Consider the following 25,264-nt stretch of genomic DNA (forward strand, 5'->3'; position numbering starts at 1 on the left):
CAATGTACAAATCACAATTCTATACTAAGAAGTATTTACAAACAACTCAAATTCACCGAATAGTGTGCTAGAAAAAGTAAACAGGGAAGTACCGGTCACCAAGAAACACCCAATTTGTAAGAGCAGTAGATATGCGTGATACCTAAGTAAGAGTCCCATACACACAAGAAAAGACAGTTATAACTGGAATGAGGTACCCCATAGGCTTCGGGTTCAAATATGTAGCAAAAGTAAACTATTTACGAGTAACCTATAATACCAAAAAAAGGCCCCGTCACAAACAATCCTTTACAGACAAAGTAACCATCAGAGTTAAGCTAAAATTCTAGCAACTCACCAATATACAAAACATAGGTCATGTAGCACGTGTAAATCAACTTCTTGTCTTAATCTCATCAGATCCAGTAAGAAAGAAAATAGTCAACCAATTCTGTAAATGAAATACATATCACTTAGCACTTATAAGTTACTTATACCTTAAATACCGCAAACTATACACTGTCAGGGCAAGAAGCATAATATTGCATCAAAAAATACCAAATTCGGGTTATACCTGAAAATTGCGAAAGTTCACAAATCCAATTATCAAATCCAAAACGTCGTCATATCCATATACTGAAATGAAAATAATCTCCATTCAGTATATGACAATTATTACCCTTGAAAAACAACTTACAATGTAAACTGCACTCCATACTACGGAGAGACTCACCGCATATCAGCGTAAACAGAGTCCGGAACCTTCATAAATCCAAGTATCAAATCCGAACTGTCATCGTATCTATAAACCGCAAATAAGAACAATCTCCATTCAGTATACGACTAATAACCAAACGGAGCAACATACTGCATAAACTAAACTTCATCCTAACCACGTGATAACCACTCTAAGATGGCGCGCATAATGGGTATTACTATTTAGATATTGCAGTCGGTTTAGTTTATAAGCACTCGCCTCTGCGGGTTTGTGATATAATGAGGTTGTACATATTATACAATGTCGTTGTCATTACTCATGCCTATACGGCATGTACAATATAATTACTGGAGTAATAAGATACCCTGGTTCAGGGAGGTAAAACGATTGCTCTATGAGCTGGGATTGGGAGATGCTTGGGCCAATAAAACAGCACCGCCCAAGCTGTTTCTAAAGAACGCCTACTGGTTATGGGTAAAAAATAACAGAATGCGTAATCCCAATCTTTGCAAATCTGTTGCCCAGTTTTTACTAGTCAAAGATCTCCCCTTCAGGGAACCTTATTTGGACCTAATCCACAGCTCTGGAGATAGATCACTTTACTTCAAATTTAGGGTGGGTGTTCTCCCCTTAGGATTGTTTACTTCCTCCTGGAATCCTCCTTTTCAAACGGTCCCGTTTTGTCCGTTTTGCGACTCAAGGGTTGAGTCTGTCGCCCACCTTCTGTTTGAGTGTAGTGTCTATGCAGCTCCTAGATTGAAATGGCTAAAGCCCTTGTGCAGAAGTCTGGGAACAAGATCACACCTAGAAGCCCTATGTATACTACGCTCTGATGCCCGCCCATTCTTTGCATGCTGCATGGCAAAATTTCTTGGCTGGGCATGGCGCATAAGATCTATAAGAAAGCTATTGATCCAGTAATGCCCTTTTTTTATGACCTGTTTTAGATACTAGTGCAAATATTTGTAAGGATAGCTTAAATGTGTATTTTATGTATTATTGTTCTTATCATGATTCCCTACGGTATCTTATATTATGCATCTTTGTAATGATTTTACTTTTTGTACTGCTTTTATGATATGTACCGTATCGAAATAAAGCTATACTACTACTACTAATTACTGGAGTACGCGAAAATAACTAGGTTTTGTCCTTGCAGTGCCGATTCAATAATATAGCATACTCTGCTTTAGTCAATTTGATTTGATGTTACCTATTATACTGTAATCTTTAGTATTGACATTTGAGGTTCCTAAGTAGGGATTTGTACTATAACTACTCCAAGATGGCGCCCGTTGTTTTACTGATAAAGTGCCACTCTAAGATGGCGCATGTGTAGCACGCGAAGGTTTCCGACTCTGTCCACGCTGATTTGCGGTGAGTTTCTTCATAGGATGAAGTTTAGTTTATGCAGTATGTTGCTCCGTTTGGTTATTAGTCGTATACTGAATGGAGATTGTTCTTATTTGCGGTTTATAGATACGATGACAGTTCGGATTTGATACTTGGATTTATGAAGGTTCCGGACTCTGTTTACGCTGATATGCGGTGAGTCTCTCCGTAGTATGGAGTGCAGTTTACATTGCAAGTTGTTTTTCAAGGGTAATAATTGTCATATACTGAATGGAGATTATTTTCATTTCAGTATATGGATATGACGACGTTTTGGATTTGATAATTGGATTTGTGAACTTTCGCAATTTTCAGGTATAACTCGAATTTGGTATTTTTTGATGCAATATTATGCTTCTTGCCCTGACAGTGTATAGTTTGCGGTATTTAAGGTATAAGTAACTTATAAGTGCTAAGTGATATGTATTTCATTTACAGAATTGGTTGACTATTTTCTTTCTTACTGGATCTGATGAGATTAGGACAAGAAGTTGATTTACACGTGCTACATGACCTATGTTTTGTATATTGGTGAGTTGCTAGAATTTTAGCTTAACTCTGATGGTTACTTTGTCTGTAAAGGATTATTTGTGACTGGGCCTTTTTTGGTATTATAGGTTACTCGTAAATAGTTTACTTTTGCTACATATTTGAACCCGAAGCCTATGGGGTACGTCATTCCAGTTATAACTGTCGTTTCTTGTGTGTATGGGACTCTTACTTAGGTATCACGCATATCTACTGCTCTTACAAATTGGGTGTTTCTTGCTTTGTTCTTGGTGACCAGTACTTCCCGGTTTACTTTTTCTAGCACACTATTCGGTGAATTTGAGTTGTTTCTAAATACTTCTTAGTATAGAATTGTGATTTGTACATTGGTTACTGTATCATTTACAGCCCTGAAGAAGTCTGTTTGTCAAAGACTGACAAGACGAAACACGTGTTGGCTGGCTTTGTGAAACACATTGGATGATGGAATCAAATGACGCAAAGATGGAATAAAATAACGCAAGAACATTTTGAAAGAAATTGAAATTATTTGGTGGACGAGTGCTTGGTGGATAATTTGGACTTGTTTAAAAAGTCCCCCAGTCCCTACACCCATGGACCCACTTATGCAGCCTTCGTGCGAAGCACCATGCTCACCACACCCCGACCTGGCCAACCAAACAAACGGGAGCGTGCTATCACAGCCAGAAATAGGAGCAAAACCTTCCAGCCAGACACACCGGGGGCCTTGTCCCTCACTACCCATTTGCATAGACATCGCGCCCCTCACCATGCTCACAGCTCCTCTGCTTTCAGTGGTGCACGAACCAAGCAGCGGCAAACCGTTTCTCACAGCGTGAGCCACTTAAGACAACCTGGTGTCCACAGAGTCCGCCCCCTCTCCCAGGGGCAGGCAAGGACCAATCACAGACAGGGCGCGCGATCCCAAGTGCGTGCTTAAACGGAAGTGTGTGGGCGGAGCGCCGGAAGCCAGGTGCCAGGAGCTAACCAGAAATAGAAAATAAGGTCGGACTACACTTCTTTGCAGTTTTATATAGCGTGTACTTGACTCGAAGGTATCAAAGCGCTTTACGTGAGCACCAGTTGCATTACAAAGGAACATTAATTTTTAGGCACAGGGAAATTGAGTGGTTTTCCCAGAATCACAGGATGTATGAGCCTCCCGCCAGACTCGAACTTTGCAGAGAAGGCTCGGCGTTCCTGGCAGTTTGGGACGGGCGTGGTGGGCAGAGAAGGAGACAAGGGCAGTGTCCACTTCTGCTCTGCTGCTGGTAGCTGCCCCTCTCTTCCGCTTATTCCCTCTCTTTATGACAAGCTCTTCCTCACTTACTCACTGAAAACTGTGACTTCAAGGAATAGTTCTCACCCTCTCTTTCCCCGTTTCCTTTATTTTTTGTTCCCCTGTGAAATGGATCCAAAATTTAACAAGCATTTGCAATGCACTAGGTCTCGCATTTACGCGAGTTTGAGCTATTGGTATTATAAATGACAATGTCTTTTATGTATGTGTTAAAAAACGACAAAAAAAAAGGCATTTTCATTTACAATGTCAATATCTCAAACTAGCGTAAATGCGAGACCTATTGCATTGCAAATGCTTGTTTTGGTTCTTAAGATCTGGTCGCTCTATTTACAGTCTAAGGCTATTATCCGTAAAACCCTGTAGTCTTGCAGCTTCACAAAAAAAGCCTGTGTCCCGCATTCATCACATTTACAATTTAGACAAGAGAAAAAACAAGCACTGGCAATGCCAGTTTGCTGAATTCACACAAGCCTTGGCAGTAGTGATAAGATGGCCTAGTCATGATGTTGCTGATGTCATTGCGCATGACGTACAGCCGCCATCTTAAATTGGGGCAATATTGATTAATAAACACATCGTAACGGTAGTGATTTTCTGTTCGCATTGGCAGCACGTAACTAAATACTTGTGGTCACAGTTCTCTCTGACAAAACATTTTCATGTTGAAAAGACTCCCCCCTCCCCGCTGAACTCTAAAAAAGAAAAAAAACAGGAAAGGAGATAAGCATCTGCCTGACATCAGAGCTTTTAGCAACTGAAAACATTCCGGGCCCTGTACCGTGTGCATAGACAAAGGAAAAAGTAGTCCCTTTTACAGGTGCTATAATGAGACATGTGGAAGAACACAAGTCCTAGGGCACTCCTCCCAGGGAGTTAACATTTGACTATAAGGTGGGACAAAGAGACAAGATTAACCACTTTCAAGCGAGGAATTTTTAAGGACATTGACACTGACAAATGAAAATAAGGAGGTTAGCTGTAAGCTAACATGAGAGATTACAAAACGTCTTGAAGAGACAGCGCTGTCTAGGCTTTACCTAAAAAGAAACTAAGTGCTCTAAACCTCAAATGTGCACCACTATACCCAGGCCACCTAAAGATCATGCATAAACAGAAGTCAAACTTTTTTTTAAAAACCTGAGGAGTTTGCGGAATGGGAAGAATTGACATTTCCATCTACTACACCAGAAATGTCCACGCACAGTATGCAACAAGATTCACAGCCAATACAGGCAGGGAGGGTGTGCCGACACGGGATGAACCGCAACACTACAGCCACAAGTCCCTCTCCAGAACAAGTTTTGGAAAGCCGACAATCAGTACTACTCACAGCTGCAACGTTCAAAGACCAGGACCCCCTCTCCTCAGCAGAATCCTCTGAGGGTTAAATATGCAATCGGACTCTAAAAACAGTATTGCTTTAATTCCTACTATCAAAACGCAAATAGTGAATGATTATTTGGGATAACATCCCGTAGAGGCACTTCTCCCGATCTTTCATTGTCTCAATGTATTCAAGCAACAGCCATTAACTTGTGCCCCACCTCGCAATAACATACTAACTTTGCATACAGCCAAGGTCCAATCCGCTGCCCTGCGATGATGCCCTCCAAGATTATACGAAAGCAGCAAGGCATAGTAACCATACCCGCCGTAGCGAATGCAAGCTGGCTACAGTTGAAATCTTTACAGTTTTGGTTATTGGTTTGGTCCGCCAGTTTTTTGGGTAGACCTTGAATTGGGCTGTAGAGGAGAAATCTGTTTACCTGGTTCACCCCAAACAATTACCCCTAAATGCTTCCACTCCCGTGCAGTGGAAGGTTAGGGGACAATATACACTTATCCATGGCTACATTAGGTAGATACAATATTATCACATAGAATGTTAGGGGTATGGGCTCAGTGCACAAACGACATAGAATATACACCCAATTGAATAGAAGAAAAGCACAGATTGTCTTACTCCAAGAGACACACCTTACCAATTTGGAGGCTAACAAATTGCATAGAAAACTGAGAGGTCAAGTGTTTAACATATCATACTCTACTTTTGCGTGTGGGGCTGCAGTTTGGATTAGAAGTGGAACCCCATCTGTCACCTTAGACCAAAGAATAGATGCAAATGGTAGATATGTCCTGATACATGGCACTCTAGACGGCAGCCCCTACCACCATACTTGAAGTCACCACACCCAACGCCACAACGGTAAACACGCAGAAGAAAATAAACACTGCCTTCTGCGAATATTATAAGGCACTGTATGAGGCCCTTGCAGCGGTAGGTGAAGAAGCAATAGAAAGTTTTCTTGGTGATCTTAACTGCCGACAACCATCCCAGGCGGACCAAAGAGAGCAGCAGACCCAATCTCCAAAAACGACATAAAAGAAGCAATCCGGGAACTTCCCCGTAACAAACTGCTGGGGCTGGACGGCCTCCCGGATTAATTTTAGGGCACCTTCTCTGAAAAATTAACCCCCCAGTTAGAGCAACTGTGCATGTCTGCTCTGGAAGTCGGAAGCCTCCCCCCTACCACAATGCAAGTGCTGGTTACCTCCCTCCCTAAGCCTGGCACAGACCCTAAAGACATCTCAGTAAGATATTAGCTCGCCGCCTACTCCCCTTCTTGCCACAACTCATCCACACTGACCAATGCGGCTTTGTGCCCGGCCGAAGTACTTCCCTAAACATCAAGCGTCTAAATCACGTCCTAGACACAACCACCAAGGCCCAAGCGAGAACCGGCTGCATTTCCCTAGACCTGCGTCAAGCTTTTAACACCCTCCGCTGGGACTTTTGGTATTCTCCTGAGTATTTGCGATGGCTTAATTCCTTTACACAGCACCAACAGCCAGGTCCCGCACTGGGGCACACATATCTCGACCCTACTCTGAAGGCAGAGGCACGCCGCAAGGCTGCCACTATCTCCACTTCTATTTGTGTTAGCGCTTGAGCCACGTCGATAAAACTCTGCCAGCAGGCAAGGGAAAAGGTATCTGCATTGGTAACACCACACATACACTGCAACTATTTGCGGATGATATAATTCTTTATATTAACAACTTACAAGACAGCTTACCCATACCCCGCATATTGAAGCGATGTGAACAAATCTCGGGACTCATCATAAATGAGACCAAGTCCTACGCTTTTCAATTTCAGCCGGAGATACACCTGGAGCCTATATGTTTTGGACCCTCTAAGCTTCAGGTAGCACTAAACACCTTCCGATACTTAGGCATGCAAATATACAGGGCTCCACTAGACCTTCTGGAAAGTAATCTTCAGAGGGCAATCACCACACTGCGTACCCAAAGAGCCATTTGGACATCACTACCCATCTCGGTGGCAGGCTGAATAGCTATTTCCAAAATGGTCATGCTCCCATGCTTACTCTAATACTTCACCAACCTCCCCATTATCATCCCAACCACATTTTTACAGTCTTGAACACAATTTTATCAGACCTGATCTAGGGGAAGGGCTGTAAGGGGGTAGGCTTACCAAAGCTGAAACTAGGAACGGATAAAGGAGGCATGGGTGCACCAGATTTCCGTGCATACTGCTTCACAAGTCAACTGCAGTGGCTTGTGTATTAGCTTGCCTGATGCAACCTACATAAACTAGGTTACACACCTCAAACCATAGCCAAAGGCACTCTGCATGCCTTACTACTGACCCAAAGTAAGATCCCATCAACAGCCCGGTTACTAAAACATAGCCCTAACCTATTGGCAAAGAGCACTTCAATACACAAACCAAAAGATCCTGTATGCCCCCCAAAACCCCACTGCTAGGGATTTCGACTCCAGTGTGGTTGGTAAGTAAGCGTTGCATACACAAATGGGAACAGGAAGGAGCGAACACTGTAGGGATGCTATTTGATGATAGCATGTTGCTGAAGCATGAGGACTTCGCCCATGAGCAAGGAGCCAAACGATCCCTCTTCATGTTGCATGCATATATATCTAAGTACATTAAGAAACACTAGGCACCTGACAATACCGAGCCTCTTACACATGACCTACTCTGCGCTATATAGCTGATGGGCAGTGGTCGTCGCCTGATCGGAAAATTCAGATTTTGATGGACTATGACACAATATTGGAAAAATTGAAAGATGCAGAACCCACAACTATATAACACAAAATAGGTTGCTAGGAACCCACATAACCACTATCACGGGTTATGATGATAGGCCCAGCACATGCAATCTACCAAATGACAATAGACAAATGAGGATAACTTCGATTGACCAGCGCAACCCCCTCCGAGCTGGTTCCTACACTGGCACGTCGATGGTTAGGGGTGAGCCAGGAGGGTTGGAGTGAAGGGTGGGATTCTTGGGGTTGGTTATTACTGAATATATCCGTTAGTTATCTGCTTTAAGTATGTACTGGTTTTTGCAATTGTATAATCGGCCACTGCTGCTATCCCACTTGTTAGTGAATCCTCAATGTAGCATTGTTGGGTTATAACCCCCACGAGTATCAATGTATGCCTTAAGAAGAAGTGGATGCAAGAGACACTGTACATCTACAAAATCAATAAAGTTTGTTTAAAAAAAAACTGTCTTTGATATACATCAGTGGTTGCCGGTAGGTAGTTAGTTATAGTTAGGACCTAGTTTCCATAAGAACATTTTTTGTTTTGTCAATAACTTTGGCGCCACTTGACAAATCTTCACGAAATTTTCAAAACATATACTTTAGTCAGTTTAGCTACTCTGTTGATGGTTTCGGGGCGGTCTGTCAAGCGGGGGCCAAGAAAATGGGGGGGTTCCGAAACACGCTTTCCCCATTAATACACTTTTTCCCCATACATTTTTTTATACGAACTTTAGACATCACTACAGCCCAATCCGCTGAACGGGTTTACACCAAATTTGGCAGATAGCTAGATTTTGGTCCAGAAAGAGTGCTTTATGCAATTTGGTGTTAATCCGTTTAGTACTCTTTGAGTGATTAATGCTCAAAAGCTTTGTATATTTAGGGACGCAGGGCTTCCGCAGATCCATCATTTTCCTGCTGAGATCTGACTGGTTAGGACTCTGACTCAGTAAATAAAGACATAAGGGGCAGGGTAGGAATACCCCTGCCCCCTAGGCTTGGCGTGGGATCCGGCCTGGGGTCAAAAAACCTATATATGTATACATGTCCCAAAGAATGTCCTGTGCACGAAGACACACCCCACTGCAGGTAAAGCAACTGAATTAATAATTCAGGGGAGCTGGTAAGTTTCATCTTGATTATTTTTGCCTAACGCGTTTCAGAGCCCCTTTGGCCCCTTAATCATAGGCTGCTGATAACAAACGCAGTTCACTTCCAAAAACGCTTTTATTTTCAGGTTATGCCCTCTGGTGGGTTACATAGGTGTGTTTTAATTATTCAAAAAAATTCTGGTATCCGTAGTGTTTACTTGGAACAATCAAGCCTCTCGGTGCCTAGTGTATTCTAAAGGCTTGGGCATCCAACTTTATTTCATGTGGGCCCGTGGAATGGGGTTCCCAAGACCCAAAAAGCTTAAGGGGGGGCCACATGGCCAACCTCTTCTTTATTTTAATTAGTGGTCATGGGGGGTGGGGCCCTGGAACCTAATAAGGCTCAGGGAGGAGCGCCATGTGGACTCCTCCCCTTTAATAAATAAATACAAAACATTGGGGGATGGGGTTCCCAGGGCCTAATAAACCTTGGGGACGGAGACCATACACCCCCCTCCCCTTTTAATTAATATATAGGGCCCTGAGGGTGGAGGCCCCGGAGCCATAATAGACTCTGTGGTGGCCCTACCCTTTTAATATATATGTAGGGCCCTGGGTGATAGGTCCTCAGGGCCTAAAGGCGCTTGGGGAGGGGGGTCATGCACCCTCCTTCAGCTTTAACAAAGAAAGTTTCTGGGGATGGTGTCTCCAGGGCCTAACACGGCTCAGGAAGGGGGCCATGTGACCCCTCGCCTTTAGAATACACTAGGCCCCTGGGGATGGGGTTCTGAGGCCCAAAAATGTCTGAGGGGGGACACGCCCCCTCCACAGTCTAATTGTATTCGGCCCTAGGGGATGTGGTCCCCGGGTCCAAAAGGCCAATCCTATACTGCGTGACAAAGGATCAATCCCTGCGGTTGGTTGCCTGCACGGCGTTGGCTGCAGGCCAGGCTCTGCAGCCAAACCCCACCACCACGTACAACCAAAAACTGTGCACAGCAGGGGGTTGGCTGCATTTATTGTGTTGGCCACAGGCCAATACCCGCGGCGCAAGTCCGAAGGCTCTGTGCAGCGTGGGGTTGGGAGCCTTTGGGGGAGGGTGGCCACAGAACCGTGAGTTGGCTGCATGCGGGGGTTGGCCACAGGCCAGGCCCTGAAGCCAATTCCGGGCTATGCATGGCCAAAGGCTGTGTGCATCGGCATGGGGAGGTGCAGTATTTACGTGTGGTATTAAAATATTAAGGTATGTTTTTAAAAAAACTAGAAATTCACTGAAAAAACTAAATTAAAGTAATGTTATAGTTAGGTGAAATGTTCAGTAACAACGTAATATAGTACACTCTAAAAACCACAGAAATTCACCAGTTATAGTTATCTCAAATAACTATAATGTGCGCCCTTGCAATGCACTGCTAATTAAGCCTAGACCGCTGCTCTGCCAACCCAACAGATTACTAAATACTCTATTTGCATCACTGCAAGGACATATTGGGGGGTTTTCCACCCAGTTTGCACAAACGTGGCAGCGAGACCACTAGACAACTGTTTGGTGAGTTTTCGGCATGGCCTTTTGTCGGCTCATCATAGCAGTCTACACTTGACTACGACATTCTTGCAGTTTAAAGCCTTGAGGGGGCAAAAAGGAATTTCTTGGATTAACCCTGGGAAGCTGCCTATGGAAACATGCCTCAAGGATTTTAATATAAGCAAAGGATGTGTTGAAAATAGTGATCAATAAGCAATCAAGAAGTAAAATTAGAAATGACAAATGGCACTTTGTTAAGGACGCAGGAGCATTCAATTAGGATTCAATTTCTTGGCAAGGCAAGGACAGGACAGCTGAAATACTACAAAAAACAAACAACTACAAACTATGGGGTCTAATGAGGGATTCAACCGTAATCCTCTGCTCGTCAACACCTTATCAATAGTACAAGGGTACGAACACAATAATACTAACAAACCAGATCACAAGATGTGAAGAACCAGTAACGTGAGTCGCCCCTGGTGTAGGATTCCCATCAACAGTCTTGTAATGATCAATATTATCATTTGGTAGTCCTTATCGGGTATTGTGTCTCTAGATCATTGAGACCGGCATACCCCGATAACCAGATACGGGGTAGTGACCCACAATCACTCGGTACTACCACATGATGTTGATGTGATGGGAAGTGCAGTGTAAACAAAAAATATATAAGTGGTGATCTTAAAAAAGGATAGGGAACTCAACCCAGAAAGCTTTAATAATTGTTGGCCCCTTCCTTAATAAAAACAAGAACAGTATAATATCGTCATCGCAGTCCAAACAAATAGCTGCGAGGAGACCAACATGTTTCAGCCACTAAGGGATGACTCCTTCGGCTTTCGTCAGGGTCTCTGTTCTATAATAATACTACTGCATTGGTTGTGAATAAAGTGTGAAAAATTAAGAAAAAAACACACAAGTGAAAACCAGTAAAGGATATGATGTTCCTTCGACTGTGTCAACTCCTCTCTTCGGCACCTGGTTGAATATGTACTGTTTAGAGAGGACAAACATACAGGAAAAACTTCTTGTATACAACATATGGCTAGCACAATGGCAACCACCTAATATCAGGCTAGCAACACAGGTAATCATACCTGTCCGTCGGTATCTCCGGCCGTGACTGAGTCAGGGGGAGGCGCAGTCCCCAGTGAGCTCTAACTACTTCACTGTTAGGCTGAGCAGCACACAGCCAATCGATACCGGTCAGGGGAGGGGCTGGCCCGATCGCCGCCTCCCCAAAGATCACTTTACATATCTATCCTTGTTATCCATCTGCCGCTTACCTACTTAATAATGCCCGCTGATGGTATCAGGACCTGGTAATAGACCTCTCCTTGGCAGTGCCCTGTCCCACATTCATTCACAGTCACGCGCGCGTACTCTCGCGAGCATGGCCGGTGTGGAACTACAGAATGACGTCACGTCATTCGTGATTGTAGTTCTTTCGAAATACTTCCGCATTACTGGTTAGTTCGTGGCAAGGCGCAGTATCTCACAGAACGCGTGATGCTACGACCCGCCGTGATAACACACAAGCCTAATCACAGTCCTGCCCACTAGTGGTGTACGGACTTACTAATCGTCCGGTATTTGGCAGTACCCTCTCATGCGCTCGTTCACGGCCACTTGCGACGTCCTTCCTTTGGCATAGGCGGTATAGAACTACAGGATGACGTCATGTCGTTCGTGATTGTAGTTTTTTTAGTTTTTTGTGATAAAACAGACTATCGCATTGCTAGTTAGTCCACGGCAGGACGCAATTACTCCCAACTAGCGTCTCATATGTAATTTAATGAAACAGGATAACAAATTGCTATTTAATCGTGGCAAAGCGCACTGGCTCACAGATGGTGCAATGCTGGGTCAAACATTAGTAATGACGCGTTTAAAAGCACACATCCCACTCCAAAGAGGTTGCTCAAAACAGCATACAATTTATACCGGGATATTCGTCAAATAGCGGACCCCTATCATTAAAAGGTTAGATCGCCATATACAGCTACCTGGGTAACAGGGCTCGCCGTCATATCTGCCAGAACATGCTGAATAAGCCGCCAAACTGACCTACCATACGGGCAACCCTGGAAAAAGATATATCTAGTAAAGAGCATCAAACAACAGGCGAAGTGCTCTTAAGATAATCAATAAGTAGTAGGCTAAAGATGATTAGCCAACGGCCAACTAGTGTATTGCCCTCAAAGGAAGATTCATGTTATGTCCAAGGACAAATCCTGATGTGCTCTGTCAAGGGTATGTCCCACGCATAACCCTATGATCATCCATGGATAGAATTATCGGGAGCTCAGGACAAGGTGAACCACGGAATATCATCGTTCAGCCCTTGTCTATCTGTCCCCAGCTGAAATACTAACCAAATGAGGCGCTAAAAGTTTTTGAAACCTGCCGTTTGTTTGGTTTATATCAAATGGACCCTAAACACGTAGTGCCATACACTTCGAAGAAACTTTATTAACCACACCCAGTAACACTCACCAGATGCGTAAAACTTGTAAAGAGTCTAATGAGGGCCCTAGAGGCCTCTTACAGAGAACACAACACAAATCAGCATAATGTATTTGCCACACACAATAAGTTCTATTGAAGTGGACGCAATTGTAGGCGGGAATCAGCTTGTATTTCAAGTGGGCCAGTGGGATGGGGTTCCAAGGCCCAAATAAAGCTTCAGGGGGGGCCACATGGCCAAGCTCCCCGGAGCCTAATAAGGCTCAGGGAGGAGCGCCATGTGGACTCCTCCCCTTTAATAAATAAAAAACACTGGGGATTGGGTCCCCAGGGCCTAATAAAGCTCGGGGAGGGAGACCATACAGTCCCCCTCCCTTTTTAATTTATAAAAGTTTTGAAATCTGCTGTTTGTTTGGTTTAAATCAAATGGACCCTACACACGAAGTTCCAGTGTAGTGCCATCTACTTCCAAGAAACGTTATTAACCACACCATGTAACACCCAACAGATTGCGTAAAACTTGTAGTCTGATGAGGGCCATAGAGGCCTCTTACACATAAACACAACACAAATCAGCATCATGTATTTAAAACAGCTCAAATAAAGCCATGTTTGCCCTCAAAACGCGGGAGTCCCACGGATGAATCGGGGCTTATAGGCATGTATGCAACACAAAACGAGGACATCCGCCAATAGAGAAAACATGGCGCACCTAATATTCGGCAGCATGTGAACACACCCGCCCACGTTGTCTGCATCTTAGGTGACGTTATGGTTTGAAAGGCCGCAGCTCCCTGGTTTAACAGAATGCACGTAAATCGCGTACAAAGGGGTTGGCGGGAATACGGTGGCTAAGTACCGGTCAGTTTACCCTCACCGTATAAAGGGATTCAGCACCTGCCGCGCTTTAAAACCACGGCTAGGCAGTAAAGCGTAAGCAAATTAACGAGCTGTTGCATATACACCGAACATGTATGACATTCTTATTGTTATAAATGTCAAAATAAATACTCAATGCGTGGGATAGGTAGACTGGAGTGCAACAAAGGTCAGAAATCTTAAACAGATTTCAGCAGCGGATGACGGGAGGTAAAAGAATGAAAATGGAAGCTAGGTACGACCTGGAGCGGCCATTTTATAGTACTTCCGTCCCCCGAAAAACGTACACATTTAAACGACAAAACAGGAGTTTCCCGTTGACAAAAGATACGTAACGTATGTGAGAATGCGTCATAACTAAATTTAAGTGATTTACAAATCACATTTTCATCTCGGCCGATGTCGACCCAACACCTCCATAGGATAAAGGAAACAGCTACCGCTCACCCTTAGCGCCGCCGCCATACTTATACGCTTTTCTTTTTTTTCCCAATCATAACTCTAGCGTCCACCAACATCAGCAGTTGATAATGTTGATGATAGGTCGTTTCAGTAAACATACCCACCCCAACCCAGTCTAAGGAGACTCCGAACGACCATTAGAAAAGATAGGTATATCGTAAGGTGCCTCTTTGAAAAGCGTTTTTTCACCTTTAAGGGAGAAAGAACTTCGGTGGAAATGACGCATCTCAACGTAAAATCACGTGGGTCCTGATGTGTTGCTTAACCCACTCACGACCATGTTAAGGTCAGGCCAAATTGCTCCATTCTATGGGGAATGGCGACTCAATGTACAAAATGGGAATGCTTTTGCTTAAGATGGCCGACTAGCTATCCGCACGCGCAGTTTAAAATGCGCGTGCCGGTATTTCCAGGAAGTAGTGGGGCCGGATACAATCACACACTCCCTGTACAGAAAGAGTAAATGGACAAAATGTTCAAGGTCGTGGTGCGCCCGCGCTCGAAAAATGAACCTCTTTCATAGCTCGTAGACCTATCACACCTTGTATTCAAACGGAAATTATTCCTTTAAAATATAGTATGGAGCAAATTCCGGATTGTAAATGTTTGCAATAATGTGCACACATCTTTAAAAAAATCGTAATACGGCTTTTAAGAGTGAAGTCAGAATTTGTCTGCCTTTGGGCGTGAAAAGGATGTATCGTTGAGGATTTTAAACGGTGTGAGAACGGTTCTACTGCTAAATTTAATGTGGCTTATGCAATAGTAAGGAAGGATCGTTCAACGGGTGGCGTGGTTCAAAATCCAATTCAGTAGCTATACTTTGCTTTGTCCTCTTTCTATAGTCACAGATCTAGTAGGGCCTATAGCGAAGCGCGCTCCACTCTTCCGCTTCTGACGCGTGGAGGCGTAACCACGTTCCAGCCGTTTTTATCGCGCTGCGGCGTCCGTTCGCTCTCTTTGTGACGTCACGGACAAGAGCAGGCCAGTTCTTGTCCTTCGTCCGCAGCGCGAGCCGTTTATAAATCCCAGCCGCCTGCACCGTTTAAATCGCATTCTGGTCGGAATCTTGTTGTCTACGCATCTCCGGCCAGTGTCTTCATCGTCGGCGACAGCATGGATAGCTCGCAGCTCTGTAAACTGTTCATCGGCGGGCTCAATGTCCAGACCACCGAGGCGGGCCTGCGGGAGCACTTCGAGAGCTTCGGCGAGCTTACAGACTGTGTGGTGGTGGTGAACCCTCAGACCAAGCGGTCACGCTGTTTCGGCTTTGTTACCTACTCAGCTGCCGAAGAGGCCGATGCCGCCATGGGTGCCTCTCCTCACGTGGTAGACGGCAGCAACGTGGAGCTGAAACGGGCAGTGTCCCGGGAGGACTCCGTGAAGCCTGGCGCCCACGCCAAGGTAAAGAAGCTGTTCATCGGGGGCCTAAAGGAGGAGATTGCGGAAGACGATCTACTCGAGCATTTCTCGCAGTTCGGTGGCGTGGAGAAGGTGGAGATCATCGCCGACAAACAGTCAGGCCGCAAGCGGGGCTTCGGCTTCGTCCACTTCCAGAACCACGATGGCGCCGACAAGGCCGCGGTGGTCAAATTCCACCCCATCAATGGCCACCGCGTGGAGGTGAAGAAGGCCGTGCCTAAGGAGGAGGCCGGCGGCGTCGGCAGCGGTGGCCGTCCGCCCAGAGGAGGCGCAGGCGGTGGTGGCGGCAGAGGTACCCGCGGCGGCCGAGGAGGCGGCGGCATGAGGGACATCAACGGCCTTTCCGGGGGCGTTGGGAGCAAAGGTTTCGGCTACGGCGCTAGCTACAGCAGCGGCGGCAGCGGATACGGCAGCGGAGGCGGATATGGCGGTAGCAGTGGCGGAGGCTACGGCGGTGGCTCCTACGGCAGCGGTGGCGGCTCCTATGGGGACCAGAGCAGCGGCGGCTACGGTAATGGCTTCGGTAGCTACAGCCAGCAGCATCAGTCCTCGTATGGGCCCATGAAGAGCATGGGCAGCCTGGGTGGTGGTGGCGGGGCTGGTGCTGGGGGCGGCTGGGGCCGCAGCAGTGCCAGTGGACCTTACAGGGGGGGCTACGGCGCCAGCAGCGGAGGTGGTGGCGGCGGCTCCTACGGGGGTAGCTCGTATGGTGGTGGCGGCAGCAGCTACGGGGCCGGCTACTAGCCACTAGGCCCTGGGGCGCAGTTACTGTGCTAAGATGGACTCAGTCACATCCCTTTGTGTTACAGTCATGATGGACTATATTTTTTATTATTCCTGGACCTTTGTCGTTTTTATACTGCAAGAAAAACAGGACTCCCTTTTGTTTTCCCGCCAGCGGCCTGCCCCTTCCAGCGGGGCTCCCCACCAATGGACAGACTGTTCGACTCAACTGAACTCTGTAAAAGTCTTCATTCACTTTTTTTGTTTTTAATAAATGATTGTTTTTATGAGCTGACATGTCTAACTTTCTTTTTCCTAGGACCCTAGGAACGTTTCATCGCACTCTCCCTATGAGACGGTTTGCTACTTTTGTCCCTATTCCTTCCAGGGTCCTCCTGCACAGCCCTCACGTGGTATCAGTTTCACATTCTACTCTGGTGCGCTAGGCTGGGGTTAAATTGTTTGGTAAATGATGGCTGAAATTTTTGCGCGCCATCTTGTTCTGGGCCTCTGAATATGTATAATACTGTGTGCGGTTTCTGGTTAAACGTGTTATTCTTAATGTCGGAGTGTTCTCTTGCTGCCTGATTATTTTTTTTCCATTGAAGGGAAAGGTCCACATGCTGCCTCCTTAATTGTTTTCTACCCTTTTACTTCCTGTTATCGACACTGTAACATTGATTTCTTTAGTTGGGACAGCATGATTGCTGTTTTTCCGTTTAAATGCGTTCCTTAAAACTTTTGCAGTTTTTTTCACCCACAAGCAGTGGTGCAAGCGAAACCAGCGAAGAGATGTCATCTGCGCATCACCTGCTCAAAGGCACAGGCGTCTGGGGGGGGGGGTAAATCTAGGTTTAACTGTGCCCTGTCAAGAATCTTGCTATGCTTTAAATATTGTAGCAGTTTTATGAGATTGACATTTTGATCTAGTATAGAAATGTGTTTATATTTTCCGCTATACAAAATAAAGCAACCAGTTCTTGACTTTATACCTAGTTTCGACTTCATTTATGCTGCTAAATTCCAAACGCTGCACTGGGTCTGAAAATGCGAACGGGACTGGTTGTACTGGTCTGGATGACCCATACGTACGTGAGCAAACTCCTTTTAGGAAATAATGCACTGTAAACTGCTTTGGATTACCGTGGTCCGCCACTCCGAGCCATCAAAGGTTAACTGATGCGATAGTATTGGTATATTTTGTGTGGGTTCCCCATTTCTTTTACCTTTCAGGGCATGGAGGCGGGATGCAAAGCAGTAGGACGTGGTAAGCGTCGAGAATTCTCTTCCATGGGGTAAGTTTGTGTGGTACACACCTAACTAGGCAGGTTCCTTGTCGAAACGAAAAGGGATGCACCTCTGGGTTAAAAGGAAGTGTGGGGTTTTGTGTTTAGACCTTGGGGGTGAAGTAGTGTGCCCAGTCGCCGCCAATCATGGGAACTGCGGTTAATTGTTAAATGCGAGGCCTGACTTAGTGCTCGCTTTTGCCTGTTAGGGATGCTGTATATTTTGTGTAATAGCCTTATTCTAGGATTCCATTTGGATATAGCATAAGCAGGGTAATGGGAGGGCTGTGCGTCACTCAGGTACTGGAAATGCACTGGGGACAAGCCTGGCACAATGGAGCGCACACGTGGTCGAACTTCGGCACTACTTTAAATTGGGTACTGAGGACCTGTACTTTGCTAGTACGTGCAGGTCTCAAGCACTGCTGCAACATTAGTTGGGTGTACAACTGCTCCTCGGTAGAAAACGGGTACGCGGTAGCGCTTTATTTTCATTTAAAGTACCTTTTTTCCAGTAGTTAAAACCTCTTCTTGGTGGCCATAGTAACTCACGGACTTGACCTGTACAGACTGGGAATCTTCACAAATTCCTGCCCTCTGCACAGTCAATAAACTGCGTCCCCTCAACTCACCGTTTGCACCTCTCCAGACTCTTCGTTATGTCTCTTAGACTACGGAGAAACAAGATCAGCTGGCCGGTAACTTGAAGTAACATAATGTCGCTACTCACTCGAGCCTAAGTCCCTGAACCAGGAGTTGTTCACATGATTGACTCTAGAAACGTATAAAGGACTATCGTCAGCCTAACTCCTCGACTGTTTGCTTTTCTTTGATCTTGGTGTCAGGCTAGCGCACATTACAAAAGTGAACTGAATGAAAGTCCGGCTTCCTTGACTTCTAGCACTGCTGCCACGCAGCCTAGATCAGTGGTATTCATCTTTTTATTATCTGCGGCACCTTTAACTTATTGTGCCCCCCCCCCCCCCCCACACACACACAATCTATTCAGCAATGCTGAAGTATTTTTAGGGGTATTTAAACATAGCAGGTTAAATCTGTTACCGTTTTAAAATTGCAATAAGATATGTGATGGCCCAACGTACCTTTCTGGTCAGGCATGCTTTACTAACGTAAGAATATCCAGTGTGAAAATTCAGGGGCTGCAGAATATTTGGAGTCCCTTTTCGTTTGAAGCCTTATCTCAGCCGGATACAAATGATGATCATGTATTAATGATGGCTGATGCAGTGATACTCCAAGTGCATCCCGAGGGTAGCATGTGCTCCGCGGGTGACTGCACCGACATTAAAATTATGTGAAATACACAAACAATCATGTATTTCAAAGTTAGTTGTCCTGCACCACTTATCCGTTTGAGCACCTTAATTTATAAAGACATCTTCGTTCCTAGCCCATGAGCTTGCATCTGACATTGTCATCGATAACTTCTGACTCCACCTCAAGACTGACACTTCACTTGTAACTTTGAAATATCCTCACAGGCCACATGTTCAAACCCCACTGCATTGCTCCTGACCGAGCACATCACCAGTTGAACACTAGTCCTAACCTTCAGTCTGGCCTTTCATCAAGTCCTCATTTGGCTGTAACACTGGGTACCTTCGATCAGGCTCTTCGTCCATTTGGTACATCAGTAATGATTCATTATCTGACATGGTTACACTGTTAGCCAGGAGCGTGTTCAAATTCACATTGTGTCTTTACGTACTATGATTGACAGGCCAAAAGTGCCATTGAGGCCAATTATGCTTGCTCAGCTAATACTAACTTTTGTACGGAACCAAAATCCGTAGCAAAGTTGGAAATTTGTTAGTGAAACTAGACTATAGCCACAGTGGTTACCACATCTTAAATGCTTTAAAACGGTGACGGGAATAGATATTCCACATGACCACCACTACAAGGGGACACGAACGCCTTGGCCGCCCACTATAAGGAAGAACTCACTGGTACTGGCATTTTTGTCTGGGGCACAGCTCTGCGCGCTGATCACAATGGGACATTCTTTCTAACAAGGTATCTCAAGTGAGTTCCTGTTCAGGGTTTACATGAGGAGGGTGATCCACAACAGGGGATGTTCCCACTAACAGCAGGGAGTTTTCGAGTTTGGGAAAGCAGTCTGTCATTTAGACCCCACCGGTTACCACAATCTTTCTGCCCCATTATTATTACACCAAACAATGTGGTGGAGCCTCGGTCTCTGACGGCACATCAGCCTGTCTTCCTAGGGAGATCGGGAGTATACAGATTTTACATATCAGGTAACCTGGCTGTGCGTCTGCCGAGATACTTCCTAAATGCACGCAGAGTAGAATTGGTGCTAACATTTGCCTGTATACATTACTTGGGCCAAGACACCTGTTTGACTTCTGGGCCAATTTTTGGGGTGGTTTCTTGTGATGTACTCCTTTTTCACTCAAACACGTGGGCATTATAGGTTCATCTGCAATTAGATACGGTAGGAGTTATACAACCCATAACTGAACCACCTTGGTGTAGTATCTAGTATCGCTTTGTGTTTTTTTTTTTTTCTTGCGCTTGGCTCAAATATTTCTGTTGATTGACTTATTGCGCCCAACCCATTGTACCTCCCTAAGCAACATGTGACTGACTGCCCCCACCCCATTGAAACTCCCTAAGAAACCTGGCACTGATTGCCCCCTCTACCCTCCGAGTCCATTGCAGAAAGGGTGGTACATTGTTTGCAGAGCCATAGTAGGGACACCAGTGGTAAATGAACACACCACCATGATTGGGCCCCGGTATCCCCTCCCTCCAAATCGGCCCCTGTTTAATTAACAATATTGCATACATTATTGTATACATAAGTACATGTGTATACTTGTTAGATGGTATGAATGAAAATGGCTAAAGATGTTGAGCTGTGCTCAAATGCTACAAACATTACAGCTCAATTAACCTGGACATTGGTAGATATATAGATATGGTTTGCTTCCAATAACCTATCGCAGTATCCAGGTGTGCACTTTCCAATTTAATCTCTCATTTACACGTTTTAAAATGGCAAAATAGTCATGAGGAATCTGGGGTTAAGTGCAGTGGCCATTGAAGGATCAGGCACCAGTAAGAACTTGTATACAAGTCTAGTACCATGACCTAACTTACTAAAATCTGTTCTAGGAATGTAAAGAGCTAAGCACTGTTGCTGTAGAAATGACCCAGTCCCATATATGGCTTGGTCCCTGTGCCCTAGCGTCTCATATTGGCATGACTGCACATTTTGGGGCTTTTCCTTTCAGACCACATGGCAATATTGTGTGTACTCTAAGGACCATAAGTGTGTGGTTTGAAATGGAGAGGAGGTCTCTAGTCTGGAGGGACACTCAAAGTTCGCTCCTCCATTATGAGTTAGGGTTGACCTCTCACCAGCATGAGTAGAGTTTTGGTAGCAGTAGCTTATAGTCCAGTTCAGCCCCCGTTTTTATTTATATATATCATTTACAGTTCAATGATGGTTGCTTACTGGTCTGTTTGCATCATTGATGGGGAACACGGATGGCAATTACAAGTCTATTTTGTACCTATTGGGTAAGGACTACGGAGAGAGCTGAGGCAGCTACAATCTGCTGGCAGTAGAGCGTGGAAGAGGCTGGAGACAATGAGCTATCCCTGAGCAGGAGGGGATATTGGAGGTATATACAGTGATAAATTGCCTAGAAGAGCAACCTACATTCCATCAACCTGGAGAAGGAGCTATATGGAAATACTCTGAAGTATGAACACAGAGATGTATGTGTCAAAGCTGTGGTGAGCCAGCAGGTTTCCTTTCTCATTTGTGTTCTGGCCCGCTGATTCTTCCAGAGATCCCAGGGCCTATGGACCTGGCTGTGCTCTTGCAGAGAAGCTCAATGCAACCCATACATGACTGCTTAAGAATTGTTGCCTAGAACATGAGTTGCAACCTGATCACTCTAGCAGCATCTTCACTTGGTCACTGTCACAACTGGAGGTGCTTGGTGTAGGGAAGTTCCCCTTATTGCATGGTTTACCACCCGTGTTTTGCCCTACATCTGATGTACTTTGACTTGATGTGCCCTGGGACTCTGCTGATCAGGTTCTTGGGTCCTGTGTTCTTTCCCAAATCTGCACCTTTGTACCCACAATTGGCGCATCAATGGCCACAGGTAAGCCCCTTGTAGGTTTAATGGGTACTAGGGGCAGTGTGACCAAGGAAGGCATGTATGAGCTTAAGCACCCATTGTGCCACCCCTAGGGACCCTGCACCCTAACACCCACACACTGCCACGCAGGCTTACCTACGCCCAAGGTGAGGGTACAGTTGCATGAGCACTGTAGCCACAGTGTCGGTCTATTCTTAGACGTAAGTGCAGTAAATCCATAAAGAGTATATCGTCTGGGAGCTGGTCATTATGAAGTCCACAGCTCCATAATGGCCTTAGTGAAACCTGGGATGTTTGGTAGCAAATGTCTTAGCATGTTAAACCCAAACTGATGCCAGTGTGGGATTCAATGTAAAATGCACTCTGCATTTTAGAGATGCCCCTCGAAAAATGACCAGCCCTGGTGTGGTTCCTAAATGGCTGCCAGCCATTTGCCGCCACCACCAGACAGGTTTTGGACCCCTGGGTTTAGGGCCTCCACTTTCTGGGTCCAGAAACAGAGCCCATCCTGGGCAGAGGTTTCATGCTTTCTCCCCCAGGATCGGATGGGTCCACGAAGGGCAAGCTTCAAAGGCCTGCCACCTTTGTAAGCTTTCCCTGCCTTTTGCGGTCCCCAGCAACTAGCTCCCACACGTTCTGACCCAGTCCGGTGGGGAAACCAAGTTAGCTGGCACCTTTGCCAGCCCGACCCCTCTAGTGGAGGAGGTGATGTGAAGCACACATCTTAGTCCCCTTCATCTAGAAGTTGAGGGCACCCATCCAATTTTGGGGAGGCTCATACCCCACTCCCACTGGAGGGTGGCATAATAGAGGGTGTACTGGTGTATTGGTCCTGACCTGCACACCCTTGTAACACTCACAAATGTAGTATTTTGGGGTGACCCTGAACCTTGCCTCAGATTTGAGGAATAAAGTAGAAGGATTAAAGAGCTGTGGTGACCCAGGAAGAAGAGGTCAGCAACTGCTTTGGCCCCAGCCCTACCGGCCTGTCCCATCTATGACCTGCCTACAGCAGAAACGCCTGCATGTCCAGGAGCCCCCAGAGGACCTGCCCTGCAATCATCTAATAGACTGTCTCATGAGCACCAGATTTGCTCAGCCCAAGACTTTAAACACAGAACCCGGATCCAGGCGGCTCCGTGGTTCTGCACCAAACGCCCAAGGCCCGAGTTTGAGTGGCCCAACACAACAAGGTCTTCCCAGCGATGGTGACCTGACCTGCCTCAAGCCTACGCCTGTAGCCTGAACCTGAAGGTTCCCCCCAACCTCAACTGGAGCTGGTTAGATAGGATGCCTGAAGACAGCCCTGCACCTGGTGCCCACGGCCTTGGGTGGCCCAACTGACAGTGTCCAGGCATTCCCCAAGAACCCAGCTTACCTCTTCTGCCAGTGGTCGCATTCAGGAAACTTCCTTGCCAAAGTCTGCAGCATTTTCTTCAAACTGGAGATTTCCGTTGCAAGCAACATGGCTCCTGACATCTTGACACTCCGCATCCAGCTGCCTCCATGCCGCTGGTGGTGCAGCCTCTGTGTTGATTGTTGGCCCGTGCAATGCTGATCCTAACCCCATGAGCTTTGCTCCCACACTAAGTGGCCTGCTCGTAAGCAGTCTCCGACCGAAGGCCCCATTGGCTAACATTAGATTCCTGCACTCTTCACCCAGCTGCGGCACTGCCACTGGTGGTGCAATTTGAGTACCTAACTGGGGAACCATGGTTCGAAGACCCTAAAATGATTTGTGCAGGTTCGTTTACTTAAGCATATGCTTCGATGACACTGGTGACAAAAGGCCCTGAGCCCCATCTTGCTGCTGGTGTTAGGACTGGGGCAAGGTCATGCAGGTTGGTTCCACTCCAAAGCCCTTTTGTTGGTGGCAGTTGCTGGATTGTACTGCGGTCTGCAACCCGATTTTAAAAGGTCAGATTAGTGTTGCACTGGTGGCTCAGTGCCGCTGGATACTGTTGCAGGTGGTGAGTAGGGTCGTGCTGGTAGCTGGTGGTTCTGTCTATCTGTTATCATCCATGCCTAGCACGATTACATTGTTGCTGCACTGCAGAAAGAAGAGCGAAAATGTCTCTCTAAAGGATATCCCTTCCTGCTAGAATGCTCACCTGGCATGACATCATGCCTTACGTTCTTCAATAGTGAATGGTGAGCATGGGCCTATCATTTTACAGCAGTGTCATGCTCACCCCAAACACTAATAAAACGTGACGTTCATTCAATTTGATAAACTGTTGAAACAATGAGAGACTTATCCAAAAAATGGACCATCCAGGACTTCGTGACACCCTAATCAGGGACCTCTCTGGAGACTCAACTCCAAATCAATTTGTTGGAGTTGAAGGTGATTTGCTTGGCATTGAATGCCTTCCTTCTCACTATCAAAGGAGGGCTGGTGCAGGCGCTCAAAGACGATACCACTCCCATGTGATAGTTTAAAAGGAAGGGCAGGGTGTGGTCCTGCGTTCTGTGCCGAGAGGCTCTGCACCTCTAGAATGGACTGGAGAGCCAAGTGGTTTCTCTGGTGGTGAACTCCCTGGCAGGATCTTTAAATGCCATCATGGATTAACTCGGCTGCAGGCACCGAGCGGATCATCAATGGTAGTTACACCTGGAGGTGACACATGCAGTCGTATAGAAACAGGGAGAACCCTGGCTCAATCTTATCACCACTGCCAAACACATGCAATGTCAGCACTTCTGTGAGCTGGAGTTTTCAAAGCAGCCCTTACTCTGGGACATTTTCTATCTAAAATGGAGCTCAGGACTCTTGTGTGCCTTCTGGTCACTGCCTCTCCTGCCCAAAGATCTGAGGAAGACTAGGTATGATATGGTCCAAGATATTCTAGGAGCACCAGATTGGGCCAGGAGAGAATCATACCAGGAAATCCTGGGTTTGAGCACCTGTCCTTCAATCAAGGTGCCTCTCTGAAAAGACAATTTATGGCACCATCAGAACAGGGTGTTTCATCTGGGCCTGTACACATTGTTTCTCCATCCTTTGAGAGTGAGCGGTGACAGCTGGCCTCCTTTGGCCTGCACCCTGAGTTGTTGATGCCATTCTGGTGGTGAGGCATCCATCAAAAAATTAGTCTATATCACCTGTTAGGACACATTTGTAGACTGGTGTGGCATCCAACAAATTGACCCTCTACAGGAAATATTGTCTGATGGGTTACTGTTTGTACTGCCCATAGCCCAGCAAGGCCTTGATTTGGGCACACGTGTTACT

At 45.9% G+C, this 25,264-nt stretch overlaps 1 protein-coding gene and 1 long non-coding RNA gene across 2 annotated transcripts in view; one reads left to right on the forward strand and one right to left on the reverse strand.

Annotated features, from left to right (window-relative positions):
- Positions 1–14,713, reverse strand: part of LOC144767073 (uncharacterized) — a 79,745-nt gene extending 65,032 nt beyond the window's left edge. Inside the window, exon 1 of the long non-coding RNA XR_013598052.1 lies at positions 14,625–14,713. This is a non-coding gene — a long non-coding RNA (uncharacterized LOC144767073). The remainder of the gene's footprint in view (positions 1–14,624) is intronic.
- A 626-nt stretch (positions 14,714–15,339) lies between these two features.
- On the forward strand, positions 15,340–17,569 carry HNRNPA0 (heterogeneous nuclear ribonucleoprotein A0). Its single transcript, XM_078653301.1, has one exon. The coding sequence runs from the start codon at positions 15,552–15,554 to the stop codon at positions 16,599–16,601; it is 1,050 nt and encodes a 349-aa protein (XP_078509427.1). The 5' UTR covers positions 15,340–15,551; the 3' UTR covers positions 16,602–17,569.
- Positions 17,570–25,264: the final 7,695 nt, after the last annotated feature.

The sequence above is a fragment of the Lissotriton helveticus genome, chromosome 7 (assembly GCF_964261635.1).
Source record: "Lissotriton helveticus chromosome 7, aLisHel1.1, whole genome shotgun sequence".
NCBI classification, from domain to species: Eukaryota; Metazoa; Chordata; class Amphibia; order Caudata; family Salamandridae; genus Lissotriton; species Lissotriton helveticus.

Bases quoted from the DNA above. Each gene is read 5' to 3' on its own strand.
- HNRNPA0 (XM_078653301.1), top strand. From the start codon at position 15,552: ATGGATAGCTCGCAGCTCTGTAAACTGTTCATCGGCGGGCTCAATGTC.